This window comes from Crocuta crocuta, unplaced genomic scaffold (assembly GCF_008692635.1).
Source record: "Crocuta crocuta isolate KB4526 unplaced genomic scaffold, BGI_CrCroc_1.0 scaffold433, whole genome shotgun sequence".
NCBI lineage: Eukaryota > Metazoa > Chordata > Mammalia > Carnivora > Hyaenidae > Crocuta > Crocuta crocuta.
This window is the reverse complement of record NW_027530001.1, coordinates 3496846-3517552: the sequence shown is the minus strand read 5'-3', so window position 1 is coordinate 3517552 and position 20707 is coordinate 3496846. Positions and strand designations below refer to the sequence as shown.

The 20707-nt window shown below is 34.4% G+C and overlaps 1 protein-coding gene across 2 annotated transcripts in view; it reads left to right on the top strand.

Moving 5' to 3' along the window:
- Nucleotides 1-20707, top strand: part of SPATA16 (spermatogenesis associated 16) — a 223871-nt gene that overhangs the window by 97424 nt on the left and 105740 nt on the right. For both annotated transcript variants that reach the window (XM_077763683.1, XM_077763682.1), the window contains exon 4: nt 10667-10756. In XM_077763683.1, coding sequence (XP_077619809.1) covers nt 10667-10756 — 90 coding nt within the window. The remainder of the gene's footprint in view (nt 1-10666; nt 10757-20707) is intronic.

Below are 20707 nucleotides of genomic sequence, written 5' to 3'. Positions count from 1 at the left end.
GACCCTCCCCCATCACAAAAATAAACACTATTTAAAAAAAAAACAAAACCCAATGCCTTTAATTCTGACTTTATGCTCTAATCTTTATAAAATAGTTCATTTCTCCTATGTAAGTTAAATTGGGTCATTCCATTGTCCTATTTTGCTGGTCAGGGTGAAATATTTAAAATGAGTACATGGACTTCTCAATTCTTCTCTACAAATTAAGGACTATTATACCTTATTTTAGCTTTTGTTTGTAATCAATCTTTTGTAGTGAACCAAGTGACCAAATAAGACAATCGCTAAGATTTCACTGAATCCTTATATAGCAACAGCACTAATGCATATGTTCTCTTTACATTTCTGTTTTGTCCATCTACTCTGGAATTTAGGTTACTAGATTGCAATTTGGTATTAAAACAACAGCCATGTTGAAAGAAGTTCTGAAAAGCGGTCATATAGATCCTTTACAGATTTGTCTATAAACTTGTTGCTGAGGACACAGATTTTTACATTATAAGGCACCTTTGAATAAAATGATCTTTACAAGCCAGTTACACAAATCAAATATTTCTTATACTATAAGAACTGTGTAGGGGCACCTGGGTGTCTCAGTCGGTTAGGCGTCCCACTTCATCTCAGGTCATGATCTCATGATTCGTGCGTTCGAGGCTTGCGTCAGGCTCTGTGCTGACAGCTCAGAGCCTGGAGCCTGCTTCAGATTCTGTGTCTCCCTCTCTCTCTGCCCCTATCCTGCTCACACTGTATCTCTCTCTCTCTCAGATATAAATAAAGCATTTAAAAATTAAAAAAAAAAAAAAAGAACTGTGTAACTGGCTTGTTTAAAACAAACTAGATGTTCCTCTTTACATTGTTTACCAGCACACCTAGAAGAAAACATGTAGTCCATCACAACCAAACTCATAGGATCTTATGACATATATTTTGTGTACTAACCTCATCCATACTTCATTTTTTTTTTACAAATATTTTATTTATTTTTGAGAGAGAGATAGAGACAGCATGAGCAGGGGAGGGTCAGAGAGAGAGGGAGATACAGAATCTGAAGCAGGCTCCAGGCTCTGAGCTGTCAGCACAGAGCCTGATGCAGGGCTGGAACCCACAAACCATGAGATCATGACTTGAGCTGAAGTCGGACGCTTTTCCGACTGAGCCACCCAGGTGCCCCATCATCCATACTTCATCTTAACATCCCTGCTTGTAATATTGTTTTCCCCATTCAGTTATTCAGTTTTGTTATTTTCAATTGTGATAAAGCACATATAACATAAAACTTACCATCTTACCCATTCTTTAAGTGTACAGTTCAGTAGTGTTAAGTACACTCACATTACTCTACAGTCTATCTCCATAGATGTTTTCATCTGGCAAAACTAAAATTCTATTCTCTTAAACAACAATTTTGCATTTCCCTCTCACCTCAGTCCCTGACAACCACCACTCACTCTACTTGCTCTTTCCATGAAATTATGTACTCTAGGTACCTCAAATAAGTATTTTTCTCTTTGTGATTGACTTACTTAGCATAATATCCTAAAGGTTCATCCATGTGGTAGCATGTGTAAGAATTCCTTTTCTTTTGGGGCACCTGGGTGGCTTAGTCGGTTAAGCGTCCGACTTTCGCTTAGGTCATGATCTCGTGGTTCATGGGTTCGAGCCCCGCGTCGGGCTCTGTGCTGACTGCCAGCTCAGAGCCTGGAGACTGTTTCAGAGTCTGTGTCTCCCTCTCTCTCTGACCCTCCCCTGCTCACGCTGTCTCTCTCTCTCTCTCTCTCTCCCCCCTAGAAATAAATAAAAATATTAAAAAAAAAAAAAGAATTCCTTTTCTTTTTAAGGCTGAATAATGTTCCATCTCTTGTATATATATACCACATTGTATATATCCACTCATCTGCCAGACACGGGTTGCCTCCACCTTTTGGCTATTGTAAATAATACTGCTATGAATGTGAGGGTACATCTTCAAAACCCTGCTTTCAATTCTTTTGGGTATTTACACAGAAGTGGAATTGCTGTAATTTCTTGAGGAACTACCATACTGTTTTCCATGGCAGCTGCACCATTTTATATTCCCACAAACCATACATAAGGGTTCTGATTTGTCCACATCCTTGTCAGCACTTACTATTTTCCAGTTTTCTGATGGTAGTCATTCTAATGAGTGTCAGGTGGTATCTCACTGTGGTTTTGATTTGTCTTTCCTTAATGATTAGTGATGTTTAACATCTTTTCATATGCTTTTTGGCCATGTGTGTATCTTCTTCGTGGAAATATCTATTCAAGTATTTTGCCCATTTTTTAAAATATTTTTATTTATTTCTAGGAGAGAGAGAGAGAGCGTGAGCAGGGGAGGGTCAGAGAGAGAGGGAGTCACAGACTGAAACAGGCTCCAGGCTCTGAGCCGGCAGTCAGCACAGAGCCCGACGCGGGGCTCGAACCCACGAACCGCGAGATCATGACCTAAGCGAAAGTCGGACGCTTAACCGACTAAGCCACCCAGACGCCCCGATTTTGCCCATTTTTAAATTGTGTTATTCGTTTTCTCATTGTTGAGTTTCAGGAGCTCCTTATATATTCTGGAAACTCACCCCTTATAAGATATATAATTTGCAAATATTTTCTCTCATTCCTTGTGTTGCCTTTCAACTCTACTGATTGTGTCCTTTGATGCACAGAAGTTTTTAATTTTAAAATAGTCCAATTTATCTATTTTTCCTTTTGTTTCCTGAGTTATTTTTACTTTGATTAAACCTCACAAGTATTCTATAAGCTGCCTTATACTCTCCCTAGGAGAGAATATAGATAATAATGTAGTCACTCACTCTTCAGTATTAGCTATCCTGTTATTTTCCTATGACATCTTAACTATTTGTACCTTGTTATGAACCCTTTTTAATTTGTTAATGGAATGAATATAAACAAATAGTGCCTACATATTTCGACAGAAGTTATTTATGTATGAAGACAATTTTTCATGGGCCGCCTGTATTTTTAACTGACTGGCCCTTGCTCCTGACGATCTTTTCAAAGAGGAATGTGTGGTAGACAGCCTTGGAAGAAAAGGTAAGTCTGCTCACAGCCTTAGACAATGGAGATAGTGTCTTCCTCTAGAATAAGAATAGGCATGCTTATAGCCCATTATAAAAAAATTTACATTCCCTAAACTCAGAATTCCTCTTTTGTAATGCAATCTACTGAATGTGAAGGTGTCAGCTGGCTCTTTTCATTGCCATCTGGGAATTGTGGCTCAAGGAATCCGGACAACAAAAGACATAAACACCGGCTACTGCTATTGCTGTAAGAAACTGTCTTTTGTCTCAGGCCTTGGAAGTTCATGTCTTCTCTGAGCATCGATGAAACTATCGGGCTAACTTGTTAGCTTGCAAGTAGAGAAAAACTCAAACCTTCATGGTGCTTGGCAAGATATTATAAGGATTTTTGTGAATATACTTGGAAGTCATTTAGCCTAATCTCCTACTCAGTCAAGACTTTCTTCTACACATCTTGACAGATGGCATTCTAAATATCACTTAAATGATTCCAGTAAGAGGAAAACTCTTCTTAAAACCTATTGCATCATTGGTCCCTCCTTATGTGAACTGAAGTATTTATAACTTCATAATACGGATTTTGCCTGGCCTCATCTGGCATTGCATACAATAATTATTCTATTTTCTACATGACAGTTCTTTGTATTTGAAAGTGCTTACTTAGTCTCCACTAATCTTATTTAACTCTCTAGACTTACCATTTTCGTTCCACATCATCACACACTACGTTCTCCAGACCCACTAGACACTCTAGACACACTACAGTATGGTGATAATTCTCACAGATGCTTACAGAACTATAGATGAATTCAATAGACTATATGGCTAAGGCACAATTTAGTGAAAATATCATTTATTATTCAGACAGAATGCATTTGATTGATTTAACAAGTTTTATGTACAGTTTTTGTAGTTCTGTCATAGTGCCACATTCAGCTTATGATTAGTTAGGGTATTCAGACTTTTTCCACATAGCCAAACCACGATTGTATTTGGAAACTAATTTTTTAAATCTATAACACAAGATTTTTATTTTTAACTAGTCCAGATCATTTTGAATTTTGCTTCTGTCATCAGTGACATTAGTTCCTTGTTAGATAAAATTTATGCCATCTGAAAATTTTATAGACATCCTTTCAATCACTTAATCTTAGTCACTAATGGAAATATTGTTCACAAAAAAAGTCTAAGGACAAGCCATTAAGTTCTTTCTTTCATAACAACAGACCATACTTCAATATTATTGATCAGTTGTCTGGCCAGTTATAATCTAATGAATGATGCCATTACCTAGCATAAATGTCACCATCGTATCCACAAGAATATCATGCTTTGGAGAAATTAAAATAATCCACATTTGTTTGAATTCTCTAGATCTATTTCTAAAGAAATATTTCAGCACCTTACTATTAAAGTAAGAGGAGTGTCATTCAGAAGGATGAATCAATGCTAATTTACCTTGCTACTGACCAAGCAAGGTAAAGAGAACTGGATTTAGGCATCTTTGCCTAAGCAAGAAATTGCTTTTCTGATCCCTAATCTCATATAAAGCCAAAGCCATAAGCCCCTGAAGGAGTGATAGCTAACCTCATTCACAAATCCTGGCAAAAGTCCATGTCTTCTGGTAGAGAAATAGAAGCAAAACACATCTGTCTCTGGGGAAATAGATAGGAAACTCTCATGCCTCCAATGTGACTTTTTGGTGCAGTTGGAAACATGCTATATTTTTATAGTGGTGATGGTTATAAACTTGCAAAAATGTCTCAAACTATACACTTTAAAAAGGTGAATACTACTGTGTATAAATTAAGCTTCATAAAACTGATTTAAATAAAAGGATATTAAAGTAAGTTAATTTTCTAAAAATTAGAGAATAAAGATGAGACTAAAGAACATGAAATCAATATTGCTTATAAAAACAAACTGAATTTTGAAATGGTAATCATTAACATTAAAATATAGGTCTAAATAGATCTCTCAAGGAAAATGAATGAAGCAGAGGTACCTATTTAGTAGTTTTATTTAGATCATTAAAAGTTCTCTTACAGTGATTTCTAACTAAAAATATGTTACAGATGAAGAATGTATTATTTCTTCCACATGTCATTAAAATGTTTGCTAACTTTATCATCTATTACTCTTAATGTACATGAAAAGCAGAAATGTACAGCATAAACTTCTGTTTACATTGTGATAAAATGAGAAATTAACAATGAGAGCTATAATAAGAAAAACTACCCTTTGGAAATAGAACAATGGTATCTTAAGTAATTTTTCAATCAAAGAGGAATACAAGTCTATAATTAGAGACTAAGGAAAAAAATATGAGAATAAAATATACTCTATCATGCTTAAGGATATAGTCAAAGCTAAAATCAAGTTTAAAAGATCATAGCTATAGATTCTTCCTTTTTTAGAAAGAAAACATGAATATATTGAATATTAACTGAAGTTAAGAAGAGAAATAATAAAATAAAATCTAGAGGGAACAAAAATGAATTAATAAATATAAAAGTAGAAATGAATGAACTGAAAGACAGGAAGAACAGTAGAATCAATGGCTAAATCTAAGATTAGTTTGTTGGAAAGACTATAAAAATGCAAAACTTCTGGTAACTCAATACTAGCATAATATTTCATAAAAATCACAGAATAATAATAATAATAATATCACCTTATTTTTATGTTTGTTCACTTTTGTCCTGGATATTGTTCTGTTCTATTATTCATTTTCTTAATTCTTTAATATTCTGTTTATTAATTTGAGTGTTCTTTTGAATCAGTAATTTATACAAAGCATCCCTACAAAAAGTCAAAAGGCAAAGTCCACAAGATCATGTTGATAGAAACAAAGGATATTTGAAAAATATCTTGATATTGATAATAACTCTTGAAACAAAACAGGTTTTTTCCCCTCATACTAGTCCACAATTGTAACTATCAGTGAAATATTAAAACATCCCTAGATAACCTCATTCATTTAAATTCCTTTAAAAAGTATTGTAGCCTATGCAGTAAGAGAAGAAAAAAGACGTGAATATTGAAATGTAGCACAAATCATCATCATTTGCAGATGGTGTGAATAAAACTAAATTATTGCAATGTTAGATCAAAAGAATACAAAAAAATAATTATTTTTAAAATATGTATATATGGGAAGCCTGGGTGGCTCATTGGGCTAAGTGTCCAACTCTTGATTTTGGCTCAGGTCATGATCCCAGGGTTGTGGGATCAAGCCCCACGTCAGGTTCCTCACAGAGCATGGAGACTGCTTAAGATTCTCTCTCTCTCCACCCCTCTGCCCCACTCCTCTACTCATGCTCTCTCTCTCAGTATCTAAAATTTTTAAAAAATAAAAAATAAAATAAATAGAAAAGATTTTTAAAAATACATATGTAAATGTTAGCAATAAGAAATTAGGAAATAATGGAAAAAATTCTATTCTTACTATACATATATGTAAATATGCTTCTCAAATTTTAAGATGCGTACAAATGACCTGAGGGTCTTATTAAAATGTAGATTCAGCATGTTTGAGGTGGGTAGCAAGATTTTATATTTCTATGGGCTCTTAGGTGCTGCTGATAATGCCTTGAGTAGTAAGGTAGGCATGTATATATTCTCATATATAATTTTAAAGCTTAAGAATTAATAAGAAATTAGTAAAACTTCCATTTTCAAAAAAGTAAAAAGAAGGTTAAAATGTTACTAGAGGAGATTTGAAAAAATATTTAGATGAAGAAGAGAAATGTCACATCCCAGGATGGGAAGACAGCACTATAAAAATGTCTCTTCTAACTAAAATTAATCTAATCCTTTTATTTTAACACAATGAAAACCACTGAATGTGTTTTTTTGTAACTGTAATAGATGAACATTATAAAATTCATCAGGAATAATAAACATGCCAGATAACAATTTTTTTTTCACAAAAAAGGATATTAGGCAGTTCCCGTCCAGAAATTAAGGTGTATTTTAAAGCGACAGGAATAATTTTTTAAGTTTATTTATTTCTTTTGAGAGAGAGAGAGCAAGCACAAGCAGGGGAGGGACAGAGAGAAGGAGGGACAGAATCCCAAGCAGACTTGGCACCATGGGCAGCGTGGCAGAGAGCAATGCGGGTCTCAAACTCACAAACTATGAGAGCATGACCTAAGCCAAGATGGAGAGGCCAGCGTTTAACCGACTGAGCCACCCAGTCACCTGTAAAGTGACAATAATTAAAACAATTTGTTCTGTATAGAAACAGAGAGATAAAAAGTTTAAGATACAAAGTCCAGCCACTGATCCTACTTAGTGCATGTAAACTTAGTATATAATAGAGGTGGCATATCAATCACTGAGAGAAAGATAAATTATTTGAAAAGTGAATTGAGACACCTCAAATAATCACCAGAAGAGACTTACATTCTGGGTTTACAACAACATTATGACCTTGGGACTTAATAAAACAAGTGCACATCCATTCATGCACACAAATCAAATTATGTGAACTTTAATATAAAAGATTAATTCCACAGCACTTACAAATGCAAATCATAAAAAGCATAAGATATACCACAGCCAACAAATTGATACAGAAAATATCCTTTTGTCTATTGTAATATTTATTATTTTACATGATCTCATTCTGTTAGAACAGTGCTCATCAATTGAACGAGCAATCATGGCCTGTTACTAACACTCTCTCCATTCTTCTGACAAAAATTCAATGAGTTCTGTAATTTAGCTATTCTCTTTAACATGATCTTGTTTTTTACCAAAAACCTTATCAACACACCTAAATCAGAGGTATTTCTTTGGTAATAAAATCAGACCATCAGCACAGAGTGCTTCTCTCTCTGATTTTAATTGTACAATTGTTGGGCTTTTTGTTTGTTTTTTCACTTTAACCCTAGTCAGATTGTCCATGTTGGTCCTAGACTGCCTCCTATAGCTCCCCAAAGGGCATAGACTGATGAATGATTAAGAACTTTTAAATCTACATTTCCTTTACAAGTTGCACACACATAAAATACATCTTAAAAAGAGTATGTCATTTTAGAAAGCATAAAATAAATTACTAAAAGTGTAAAAACTAGGCTTCACAATCATTGCTAACATTTCCTTGCTAAATATCTAATAAGGCATATTATAAGCACACAGTGAATGTTGCAATAATTATGAGAGCCAGAAATAATAAATTGCCAAATATAATATCTCATCTCAAATTTCTAAACATTCTTTTATAATTATACCTCCACCTCTCAGGGTAGTCTGGGTCCAGGTCTTCTTTGGGTCCATCAGGTAAAGCTGTGATTCACATGGTACAGTGTAAGGTGATGTTATTGTTAAAAGAAACTATTCCTGTCTACCAATAGTTATTTCTAAGCTCATGTTCTCTACTTGTGTTTCTTCAACACCAGAAAGAGGACTTGTAATTACAAACAATTTTTTTAATCTATCATTTTTCTAAAGTTACACTGAAACAATTCCTATGTTGTTTACCTCATCAACCCTCACTGCCCATGAAAGTCTTCTCCTTCACTTACATCCCAAACTATTCTGATGACTCTTCTTCTCCTTCCTCCCTCTTTTACTAAACCTTTCCCTCATTACTTCTCTTGCTCACCACACTCAGGTCTGCATTTTTGTCAGAAGAATTTATCTGACAAAGCAAGATTGTTAGAGAATAGCTCAGCAATGCTGGAACACTACATCATGGGCAACAAAATGTCAAAGGCTAGAAACATCTATTCAGTAAGGATTTTGTCCCATCACATTTGTAGGCACTTAGTAAAAATCCACAAGTGAATGAATGATTACAAAGAGAGAGGGAAGAATTAGCTATAAGTGCAAGAAAAAATTCTAGTTTGTCAGAAGACCTAGGCCCTTGACAGAGCTCTGATCTTATTCCCTCTGGTCTACTTTTACAAAATTACCTTTACAACAATAAAATACATAAACATACCTTGTAAACATACTCTTTTTCTGAATTAACATAAAGTATTAGTATTCAGTACTGATATGGAATGAATTCATGTAATAGTTTTTAAATTTCCAACATTTCAATCAGAAATCACCAAAGGAAATAATCTGTGTTCTTGGGGTTTAATGTATTCGTTTGTACAAATTGTTAATCATACGGTAAAGTAAAACTTCACTAATTTAGGCCGCTTTAATTCAGAAATCATCATAGGAAAAGCCATCTGTGTAATATGAAGTACTGTGGCTAGAGACAGGAAACACAATAAACTTGAAACCTTTCATCGACTAATTTATTGTGTATGATTTTAGAAAAGTCCCATAACCTCCCTGGTTTCTGTTAACCTGTGTTTAAAGTGAGCTAAATTATTCACTCAAGCCACCTCGTCATCATATAATTCTATAATTCTACATGGGCAGATAGATGTTTCTTTTATATTTTACACTGACTATAAGTAATAGATCTGGGAACGGAATTTTCTTGTTGGCAAGTTTTTTTAATCTGGACGTGACAAGGCTTCAGGGATCACATGAATTCACTAAATTTTGGCACTTATGTTTGTGTGCATTTTTCTGGGCAGAGATACACAGTTTACATCTGATTCTCAAAAAGCTCTGTGAACTTCTCAAGAAAGACTAAAATCCAGTTACTTCAATAATGAATTAATTCCAAGTGGTTCACATTAACTTGTAAAAACAAGCTCACAAGAAGTTTGCTTACTAATACTGTGTTGGTTCTGTAACATTCTGTATCCCACATCAGTAACACTACACACTCTGTTAGTATAAGCTACATTTCAAACTTTCATTAATAGCTCTGTCTCCACCTGGTGATGGGCCATGGACAACATTTGTCTAGTTCATCTCGTTATATCAAATACCTTGCATAGTGCTTAACTCTCAGTGAATCAAAGAAGGGAAATGTCTACCAGTTAATCTCTAGTGGAGAAGATAACTGGGAAATGATCATCTTCATCTGGGCATGGATTGAGATTCTAGAACTCACATGATGAAAAATCAGCAAGATAGATAATCTTATCCTAAAGCCAAGTCTCAAAATTTCATTAAAGAAGAAATGGAAACCCAAAATCAGTAAGGCCTCACCAAAAGTGACAAGGTCAAGACTAGAGTCCTCAACCAATGGTACATGATTCCTTTCATGCCACCACATTGTCCAGCTGAAGGAAGACACAGAACCTACTTATTTATCAAGTACAAATAAACATGTCACCCAAATCCCAGTCCCTTTCTTTTAACTGTAATTCAACAACTAATAAACTCCTCCATTATAAATACACATTACCCTAAATAACCTCTGATTTTTGCCTGATTTATTAACATTAAAAAATAAAATGACATCATGTCTTATTGTAATATAAGTTGAATTCAAATCTTTTGTCACTGTCATATCTACAAAAGATATTCAGTGCTATAAATAAAATTGCTTTCCTAATGCAAACATAATTAGTTTTTCAACTTGTTTATATGCCTTAACTGACAATTATAGGAAGAAAAGGACTTCATTCATTAGTATCTTTTAAAATATATAGTACGTAAAATGGAATACATGTTATTTCATTCCTATACACTTCTGGTAATTGACTTTTAAAAACCTAATAACATTTACATTCCTTTTTATCTTTTTACAGGAGCATTGTTTTAAACCCAGCTTATTTCCGAAATCATCTTCGCCAGGCAACAGTGTTTAGATGTCTGGAAAGATATTCAGAAGCTGCTCGGTATGTTTGCTATAACTTTTGTGAAGATTTATTTCAAGTTAAATTAATTTTATTCTCAGCTTCTGGTAATAGCATAATAGAACTTTCCATTTCTCTCATGGAGGATTTTACCAGAATTATTGTCTTATAAACGTCAAAGCAACAATTATTGACTATCTTTTTCTTTAATTAAAGCCATTCTGTGTTCATAACTCCTTGTAAAATTCAAACTTCCCGGCCATGAGGTCACTGATAATGATGGGAAAACTTCCAGGGAAGATTAGAAATGAACTTGACCTCTTGCTCTCAAGTAGGTTCCTGGTCCTTGTCATAATGACAAAATTCTGTAACTCTCTCTTTCTTGAGTTCTTGAAATGAAATCCAACCACATGAAAAAGACCTCAGGAGTGTCTTTCTAGAAGAGGTGGCATCACTCAACACCAGGTTGTTAGAACTGTCCTAACATTTTGCCTTCTAGACCCGAGTATGTTTTATAAAAATCTAACAAAGAAGTCTTTAATACTCTCATCCCCAGAACGTAGACTTATGGCCAAAAAAAAAAAAAAGCAAGAATTATGCAACAGCATCTATGCCACACTCAGAATTCCTTCTCACCTGTGACACCCAAGGCTTTTCTTCTTCTCAGATCAAGCTCATCCTGTTGGACTCTGCTTCCCTTTGATGAATTCTCCTCATTTTCTAGGGGAAAGCTACCTGTTCTTTCTTACTTGTTGACTGTAGTATTCCAGGAATTTAGCAAGAAAACCTGAGTGGTTTCTACATTTAACTCCAAGCACAACTCCTAGGGAGATATCTGCAGTCATAGGGAGGAGAAGCCTAGGTTGCTGGTAGTTATTGTCTTTAGAACACTGGGAAATAACACTTTCTTGGAAAGTGAAGTTTAAGGAATTTAAGCAGGTAATAAAATGGTTCCATAAAATTAATACCATAAAGTTAACATGAATTCCATATTGTATAAGATGGTCCTAGGAATTACCAAAACTGAATTAAATGATGGATATGGAAGGCAAAATTAATCCCAACTACACTGACTTTGCAGTCAAATAACCAATATGCCACAAATCTATTTACTTGTGTATTACTGTGTATTTTTAAAAAATTAAAATACATCTATCAATCTCTTTTTTTACATTCTATTTTTCCTTATACTTTCTCTAATGTATTCCAACAAATGTACTCAATTATGACTTCCTAAATTTATTTTCTCCACTGACTTGCTTCTCGGACTCTCTTTCCACCCACATACTTTTCCTAGCTCTGTGAATGAGAGAATTTTTGGAGGTGATGGTAAGCTTTCTTCTGTCCCATGCTTTTTTTAAAAAGTTCCTAGCTAAAAATGAAACCAACAGGTTCAACATAAACAGATATCACTATCTGTAAAATAGATTTTTTTTTTTTCTGGGACACCTGTATGGCTCAGTTGGTTAAGTGTCTGACTCTTGATTTTGGCTCGGGTCATGATCTCAAGATTCATGAGTTTAGCTCCACATCGGGATCTTCACTGATGGTGAGGAGCCTGCTTAAGATTCTCTCTCTCTCCCTCTTTCTCTGCCACTCCCCTGCTCATGCTCTCTCTCTCTCTCTCTCTCAAATAAAATAAATATCAAAAATTTTTGATAGATTTTTCTAAGAGGTAGTGTATTAATGTGTCTTCTGAATCTAATAAAAAGATCAATATAAGAAGGCTAGATGCAACTTCAGAACTAGATTGCAACTAGTAAAAAACTGCTAGTGGTGTTCCCTGGACCAGCTTGTATAAACTCTAGAAAGCCAATTGTTAAATATTCTGCAATCTGGGGAGAGCCAGTTGTAAAAGTAGAAGAGAAATTAGCAATGGTGGGAGAATTTACACTACGAATTTATACTACGAAAATTGGCAAATGGTACAAATCCTGGCTTTTTTGGTTCGGGGGAGAGCCAGATTACCAGCATATCATAGACTATAACTTAATTGAATCAAGCATGACTGAACTAAAGTTGTGACAAAAATTCTATATGTGTCCTAAAACAAACAAACAATGAGAACTTGAAAATTAGGAATTTGTCAGTATTGGCCATGCAAAATTGGAACTAAATATCCATTGTCCTTGATATATATATATATATATATCCCTGCAGTGAAATATGTATATCTGTTTAATATCATGGGATGACTGATGTGACAAATTCTTTGAGGAAGTTCCTGATAATTGTTGATTATGCTGGCATAGACTTTCCTACAGGAGACAGGTACAATTAATTTCAGACACATGTGTTTTTCATCTTAGTTTCCTTGGGAATTATAGTTCTCAAAATACTGTATTAGTCATTATGTTTTCCCCAAGGAAAAGAATGCTGTGAACCATGAACATGAAAATCATAGAGTTCTTAGCAATTAGATTTATAATATAAAACAATGAGTACAAATCAATATACAGAACATTCGTGTTTATCAATTAAATTCTTGAAGATTTGGGTAGTTTGGTTCAGGCCTCCTACAAGAATATTATATTAAAATTCATTGGAAAAGCCAACACATCAAAGTTATTTCCTCTAGAATGCCAAGTAGTCATGTTTCTGAAATTGAAAGTTACCAAATACAAAAAAAAAGTGCCATTACTATGTGACTTTGGAAGTCTTAAAACCATAAATCACAATGCAGTGGGTCATCTCTTTCTGATTCAAGTTAGAGTCCCTAGAAATTGGGCCAGCTAAGGTTTACTGAACCTAACCAGCTTAACCAAGGAAGGAATATCTAGTGAATAGGCCAGAAAAGGTCTCCAGGACAGCTTCATAAAAGCTCAGATTCTCAACCAGAGGAGACTAGAAAAAAATGCTATAACCTGTTGAATGGAAGGTATTAGTCAGCTTTACAACAATGAGCAAGAATATATAGATGGTAGAAAATGAATAAAAATAGGGCTAGTTTACTTTGGTTTGGGCTCTTCAGGGATGCTGTTCATCCTTGAGCAGACAGCTGGCACTGGTTAGCTGATGAAAGCACATTTTCAAACCATAAATCTAAGTTGAGATTGCTGTAACCCCCCAAGAAACAGCCAACCTGTGAGGCCTTGCCTGGAATAACAAGAACCCTAACTCTTTAACACCTTCGTTTCAATATACATAAAAGTATATGTGTTGAAATAGAATGTCCTTGCCCAAATCTGTCTTTTCTCCCCCAACACTCACACACACATGTGCCACACACATGCGTGCATGCGCACGCGTGCACACACACACACACACATCATTAGGCACTACTTTTATAAGAAAGATGGTAAGACAAGAAAAATATGCAGAGATGTGAAACAAAAGTAAAAACTGTTCTGTGAAGAGAACTAATGATTTTTGATCATATGAATGGCATGTCTTTTATTTCTATTTGCTCAATGACTTCCACAGAGTTTGGCATATACCAAGCACCAGTTGAGGGTTTGCAAATTAAATTAGCCAGTTTATGGTTAAGAACCATTTAGCTGCAGCAGTAAAGAGATATTACATGAAAGTTTTAGTACGACCCTGGTAGAAAGATATATAAATATGATAGTGTTCACATAGTAGTTAAGTTATGGTGATATTATCATGCCTTCTATAGTAAAGATCTTTAAGGCAAAAAATAAATGGTATTACACAGAAAATTTAGTTAAGACCATGCTGTGTAGGAGGAAGCAAACAGAAGCTAATACTAAAGAGGAAAGTACAACCAAAGCTTCTATCCATCATTAAGGAGGAGTTACTTACGTATTTGTACACATATGAACTAGATGAGGGATATTAGAGCAGTAATAATACACTTAAATGCTCACAAATATCAGGCTTATGGTATGTGAAGGAGGCCAATGATAAGAGAACTAGAGACCACTAACTACAATGACCATATAATTTATCTTTTGAACTTGTTAGTGAAAATGGGCACTATTAAGAAACACCAGGAAAACAGGCATAAAATAGGACTGCTATGAGCACACTGGCCATCTAGTCACCTACAACAGCCCTTCTGGAGGGAATGGTCATATTCAAGTCCAGCTAATGTTGCTATAATCAAATGTAGGTTCAATGTTGCATATTTTTGAGTCTTCAAGAAATAATATTTTTCAGAATTTGGCAAGAAGAAATCTCTTAACTTTTAAATGCCAATTATTCCAAGTTTTTCAAATACGGTGTCATCTTAAAAAAGCTGAAGTAGTTCCATCATGAAAGTGTAACTCACTGATTTGTTGCAAAAATCTTGTCTGTTCTACCTTTTATTTATACTATTATTATTTAGTAATACATTATATATAATATTATGAGAAATAGATTACATAATAAAATATGTAGTCTAAAATTGTCTTATTGTTGTCCTTCTTAAGATAATACACAAGCAGTATGTTCCTGATAATCCAAATCAAAACACAATACTTTAAGATAAATTAATTCATGACTACCCTAACTGATAAGCTAGATAATAGAGTTAGTAGAAGTGGGAGAAGGTGAGTTTCTGGAGACCCAGCAAACAATTTGGGAGTTTGGTTTTATTGTCATTTTGTAATGAAAGCTGATCCTACTGGAAATTGGAAATAATGCATATATAAATCACAACCTTCCAAAAGAAAAGAGTAATCCAAAAATAAATTTAAGTGTTTGCTCAACAATCTAGTAACACAAAACAGTGGTATTGCTGTTGATAAGCAATCACTCAGGAGTAGTACTACAATAGCAAGCAAGAAGATACTGTGTCAGCTGCTTTAGTGTCATAGAACTCTATGATTTAAATGAGATTATTATGTATCTTGAAAGGGAGGAGAATATACTGACAGGTAGACTCAAGACAAGTGATTCTGAAGAGATGATAGTAGTGTTGGGAGTTTATTTCATCTTAGTTCTTATTCAATTGGAAGTGTAAAATCCATTCAAACATCATGCAAGATGCTAAAAATACATCACAGATTTTTTTGGTTAAAATAAGTTCTCATTTATGCCTTCAAATAGTATAAATGAAGACTGTAGGCTAATTTTTATCCTTAAACTGGCCATCTGCCTGAAGAGCTTTCTCTTTCTTTATTGGAGACAGTTTGCCTTTGCCAGAACAGCTTTAGTGTAGGCTAGCATTAGTCAGTCCTGTGTGACATATAGTTTGTATGTTGGAAGATGGACGTGATCATTCTACCACTAAGTGATTTTCCCTTTTCCTAAGTATGAAAGAATTGTGTGAACACTAAGCATGGTAAAATGTTGCCTCTTCATGTATGAATTCCAAAACAGACACTAATAAAGACAAATTTAGTCATTTCACATAGCTTAGGTTAAATATCTGACTATAACTCACCCAATTTGTAGTGTTTGTGATTTCAAGGAAAAAAGAAGGTTAAAATATACTAAAACTGCAAGATTATAATCATATTTTAAGTCTTAAGGTTATAAAATTACAGACTCATAAATGTATAAGCTTATAACAAATGTACTAATCTTAAATTGCAATGATATGCTGTGGCTTACAACTAATTGTTGCCTCTGAAAACTATAGAATGCTTATGAAAGAAATTGAAGACACACACAAAAAGGAAAAATATTCCATGCTCCTGGATAGGAAGAACAAATATTGTTAAAATGTCAATACTACCAAAGCAATCTACATATTCAATACAATCCCTATCAAAATAACACCAGCATTCTGCACAGAGCTAGAACAATGCTAAAATTTGTATGGAACCAGAAAAGACTCCAAATAGCCAAAGCAATCTTGAAAAAGAAAACCAAAGCTGGAGACATCACAATCCCAGACTTCAAGCTGTATTACAAAGCTGTAATCATCAAGATAGTATGGTACTGGCATAAAAATAGACACTCAGATCAATAGAACAGAGAACCCAGAAATGGACCCACAAACGTATGGCCAACCAACCTTTGACAAAACAGGAAAGAATATCCAATGGAACAAAGACAGTCTCTTCAGCAGATGGTACTGGGAAAATGGGAGAGTGACATGCAGAAAACTGAACCTGGACCACTTTCTTACACCATACACAAAAGTAAACTCAAAATGGATGAAAGACCTAAACATAGGACAGGAAGCAATCAAAATCCTTGAGGAGAAGGTAGGCAAGAACCTCTTTGACCTTGGCTGCAGCAACTTCTTACTCAACATGTCTCCAGAGGCAAAGGAAACAAAAATGAACTATTGGGACCTCATCAAAATAAAAAGCTTTTGCACAGCAAAGAAACAATCAGCAAAACTAAAAGGCAGCCGATGGAATGGGAGAAGATATTTGCAAATGACATATCAGATAAAGGGTTACTATCCAAAATCTACAAAGAACTTATCAAACTCAACACCCAAAAAACAAATAATCAAGTAACGAAATGGGCAAAAGACATGAATAGACACTTCTCCACAGAAGACATCCAGATGGCCCACAGACACATGAAAAAATGCTCAACGTCACTCATCATTCAGGAAATACAAATCAAAACCACAGTGAGATACCACCTCACATCAGTCAGAATGTATAACTCAGACAACAGATGTTGGCAAGGATGCAGAGAAAGAGGATGCACTGCTGGTAGGAATGCAAACTGGTGCAGCCACTCTGGAAAACAGTATGGAAGTTCCTCAAGAATTTATAAATAGATATCCTATGACCCAGCAATTGCACTACTAGGTATTTATCCAAGGGATACAAGTGTGCTGTTTCAAAGGGGCACATGCACCCCAATCTTTATAGCAGCACTATCAACAATAGTCAAAGTATGGAAAGAGCCCAAATGTCCATCAATGGATGAATGGATAAAGAAGAATGGATAAATGTCCATTGATGGACATTTGGGCTCTTTCCATATTTTGACTATTGTTGATAGTGCTGCTATAAACATTGGGGTGCATGTATGTATAATGGAATATTACTTGGCAATCAAAAAGAATGAAATCTTGCCATTTGCAACTACGTGGATGGAAATAGATGGTATTATGCTAAGTGAAATTAGTCAGAAAAAGACAAATATATGATTTCACTCATATGAGAAATTTAAGACACAAAACAGATGAACATAAGGGAAAGGAAGCAAACACATTATAAAAACAGGGAGAGAGACACAACATAAGAAACTCTTAAATATAAAGAACAAACAGAGGGTTGCTGGAGGGGCTGTGGGAGGGGGGATGGTCTAAATGGGTAAGGGGCATTAAGGAATCTACTCCTGAAATCATTATTGCACTACATGCTAACTAACTTGGATGTAAATTTTAAAATGTGTAAGTTTTTTTTAATTAATTGTTGCCTTAAGAAAAATTGAACCTCTTGGACATAATCCATATTATAAGTAAATTATTGCAAGAATAAATAATTTTACATACATATAGGGAATAAATTTAACATGAGTGAGCTATTGAATAGGATATCCAAAAATTCATTAGAGAAAAACAAGCATTCATTGACTCTGTGAATTCCTCCATCTTGTTGATATGTATCATGATACATACTTTTGTCTCTTCTGTTTTGAATGACATGCTATGCATTTGCATTACCTATAGACATTTCTAAAATAATTTAGAAATCCACCTCTTAAATTATTTGCACTTTCTGCAAATAATGGCCTGGAAAACTTGTGGAAGAATATAGAGAAAGATTTTTTCTGTCCTAGAAATCCAACCTTGCATCTTAAAAAAAAAAAAAAAAAGTGGTAGGACAATGAAGACCACATAAGACAAAATACAGAAAGGCCCCAGAATGTCACGTTTTAAGTGTGAAGAAATAAAGATGTCCTCTTCTTTTCCTTCTTTCCTTCAATTGTATGTTCACATGATTCCACATTTTCTACAATAGTGGAATGTAGAAACCCGATTAAACATAAAAAAAGTTTAATCCAAAGGAGCTAAAGTTTAACTCCTGAGTATTCTGTGCTATTTTATAATGTCTTAAGTGTTGCCAAGTGAATTAGAGTTTAGTCTGCAGGTGCTAAAATTATGATAAATGGATCAAAACCTCCATGTAATCTGTAAATTGGAGATAATAATAGCATTTAAGTCACAGAGGTTATTGTGAAGATGAATGAGACAATTTATTTAGTACACTTAGCACAGTACTTGGCACATGATAAACTCTCAATAAAAAATATGCTATTATCATTGCTTTTGTTGTTGTTAACAATTGGAGCTCTTTGAAGATAGATGAAGCTACCTAAAGAGACAATGAGTTTCTCAACATTTAATCCAGAACATTTTGAGCAATCCTTTAGCTGAGATTTTGCTCTACAAGAGAGAAGTTTGCACCACAATACTATTAGATCCCTTCTCACTCAGCAACACATCTGTGTTCTTGGAAATGTGTTAACATAGGGGTTGAAAGTCATGATTTTGGTGGGTTTAAAGAGTTGAAAGGGACAAACTGGACATTTTATAAAGTTTTGCATATGAATATGTCATGAATTTTAGCATTGTCTTTCATTCTGAGAGATATTCCCATCATTCTTGAAGTAAGTTAGAGTGTAGAGTTTCCCAGGGTCAGCAGGTATAAATTCAAATTACATAAAGAGAACTGTTCAGGTCACCTGGTTTTGACTCCAGTTGTCCCTTTTTTCCTTTTCTCATTTCTGTCAAAAAAGCAATATCCTGACAAAATATTAGGCTGGAAATCCTAACAGCACACAGCCAGAAACTATCAAATTCTGTACCCCTCCATCCCCTCTTTTTTTAAATACTGGCTTTGGTTCATTACACTATTATGCACATAAATTGATCTTGATGCCACTAATTGTGAAAATTGCTTGTAAGTCAAAAGTTCTATTACTGTATCTGTCTGTTGAATGGGGAATTGTCCATATTAGAGAATTAGAGTCAAGCCAGAGACCTGTGTTCCACTCCCAGGACTACAAATGACTAGCTGTGTGTGACATTGGACAAGTTAATTAAGTAACCTCTTTCAGTTTCAATTTCCTCAACCATAAAATGAAGATAATAATACTACTTTTCAAAGTAAGCACAAGGATTGCATGAAGTAATGAGTAAAAAATACTAAACTCGGTGCCTGGCATATAGTAAACCCTCAATTAATTACTGCTGCTTCTGCCATTATTGTTTTGTTGCTGCTGCTGCTGCTGCTGTTGCTATAAGCTTTGAAGAATGATGTTTAAAACCCTAAAACATTAATTCTAAAATAATTCTGTCGAGTGTAACTTTGGCATAAATATTATATTCCTGGACTACCACCCCAGTTTATCTCAATTTAGGCAGCCATCATCTATGATCCCCTGTTCTTTGCCTTACTTTATGTCAGATGCTTGTAGTGCATTATCTTTGCTCCTCAAAACTCTGCAAAGAAATTATATTCTGCATTTTTTAGGTGAGGAAACTTAAGCCAGAGTTTGAATGACTTGCCAAAGATCATATCATTGATAACTGGCAAATCTGGAAGTCGACCTTAGTTTTATCACCAAGACCCTGACTCCTACACAAAGGATGCTACTTGGTATTGTCAGACTTCATATTTACCACTTGGGTGACTTTGAAATGGTATTACCTCATTGTGGTTTATATTTTCATTTTTTATCACTAGTGAGCTTGTGCATATTTAATATATTTATGGGCTAATCATGTTTCCTCTTCTGTGAAATGCCCATTTGTGTATTTATCTATTTTTCATTTCTTATTGAATTGTTTTTCTTTTTACCATTGAATCATTGGGTTCTTTATATACTCTTTATATAGCAATATATGTTCCAAATAATTCCTTCCAATTTATGGTTTATATAACCATACCTGTTTTGGTATCTTTTGATAAAAAAATAAATCTAAAGACTTATTTTTAAGGTAGTCAAGTATAGTCAAATTTCTTTATGATTTGCATTCCCCGAGGTTTTAAAAAATTCTCTCCTATCCCAAGCTCATCAAGCTAGCCTTCTGTATTGTCTTCAAAAGTTTTAAAGTTTTTCCTTTGCCTTTAAAATTTTGACCCAATGATAATTGTTTTTTATATATGGTGTGAGGTAGGAATCTAT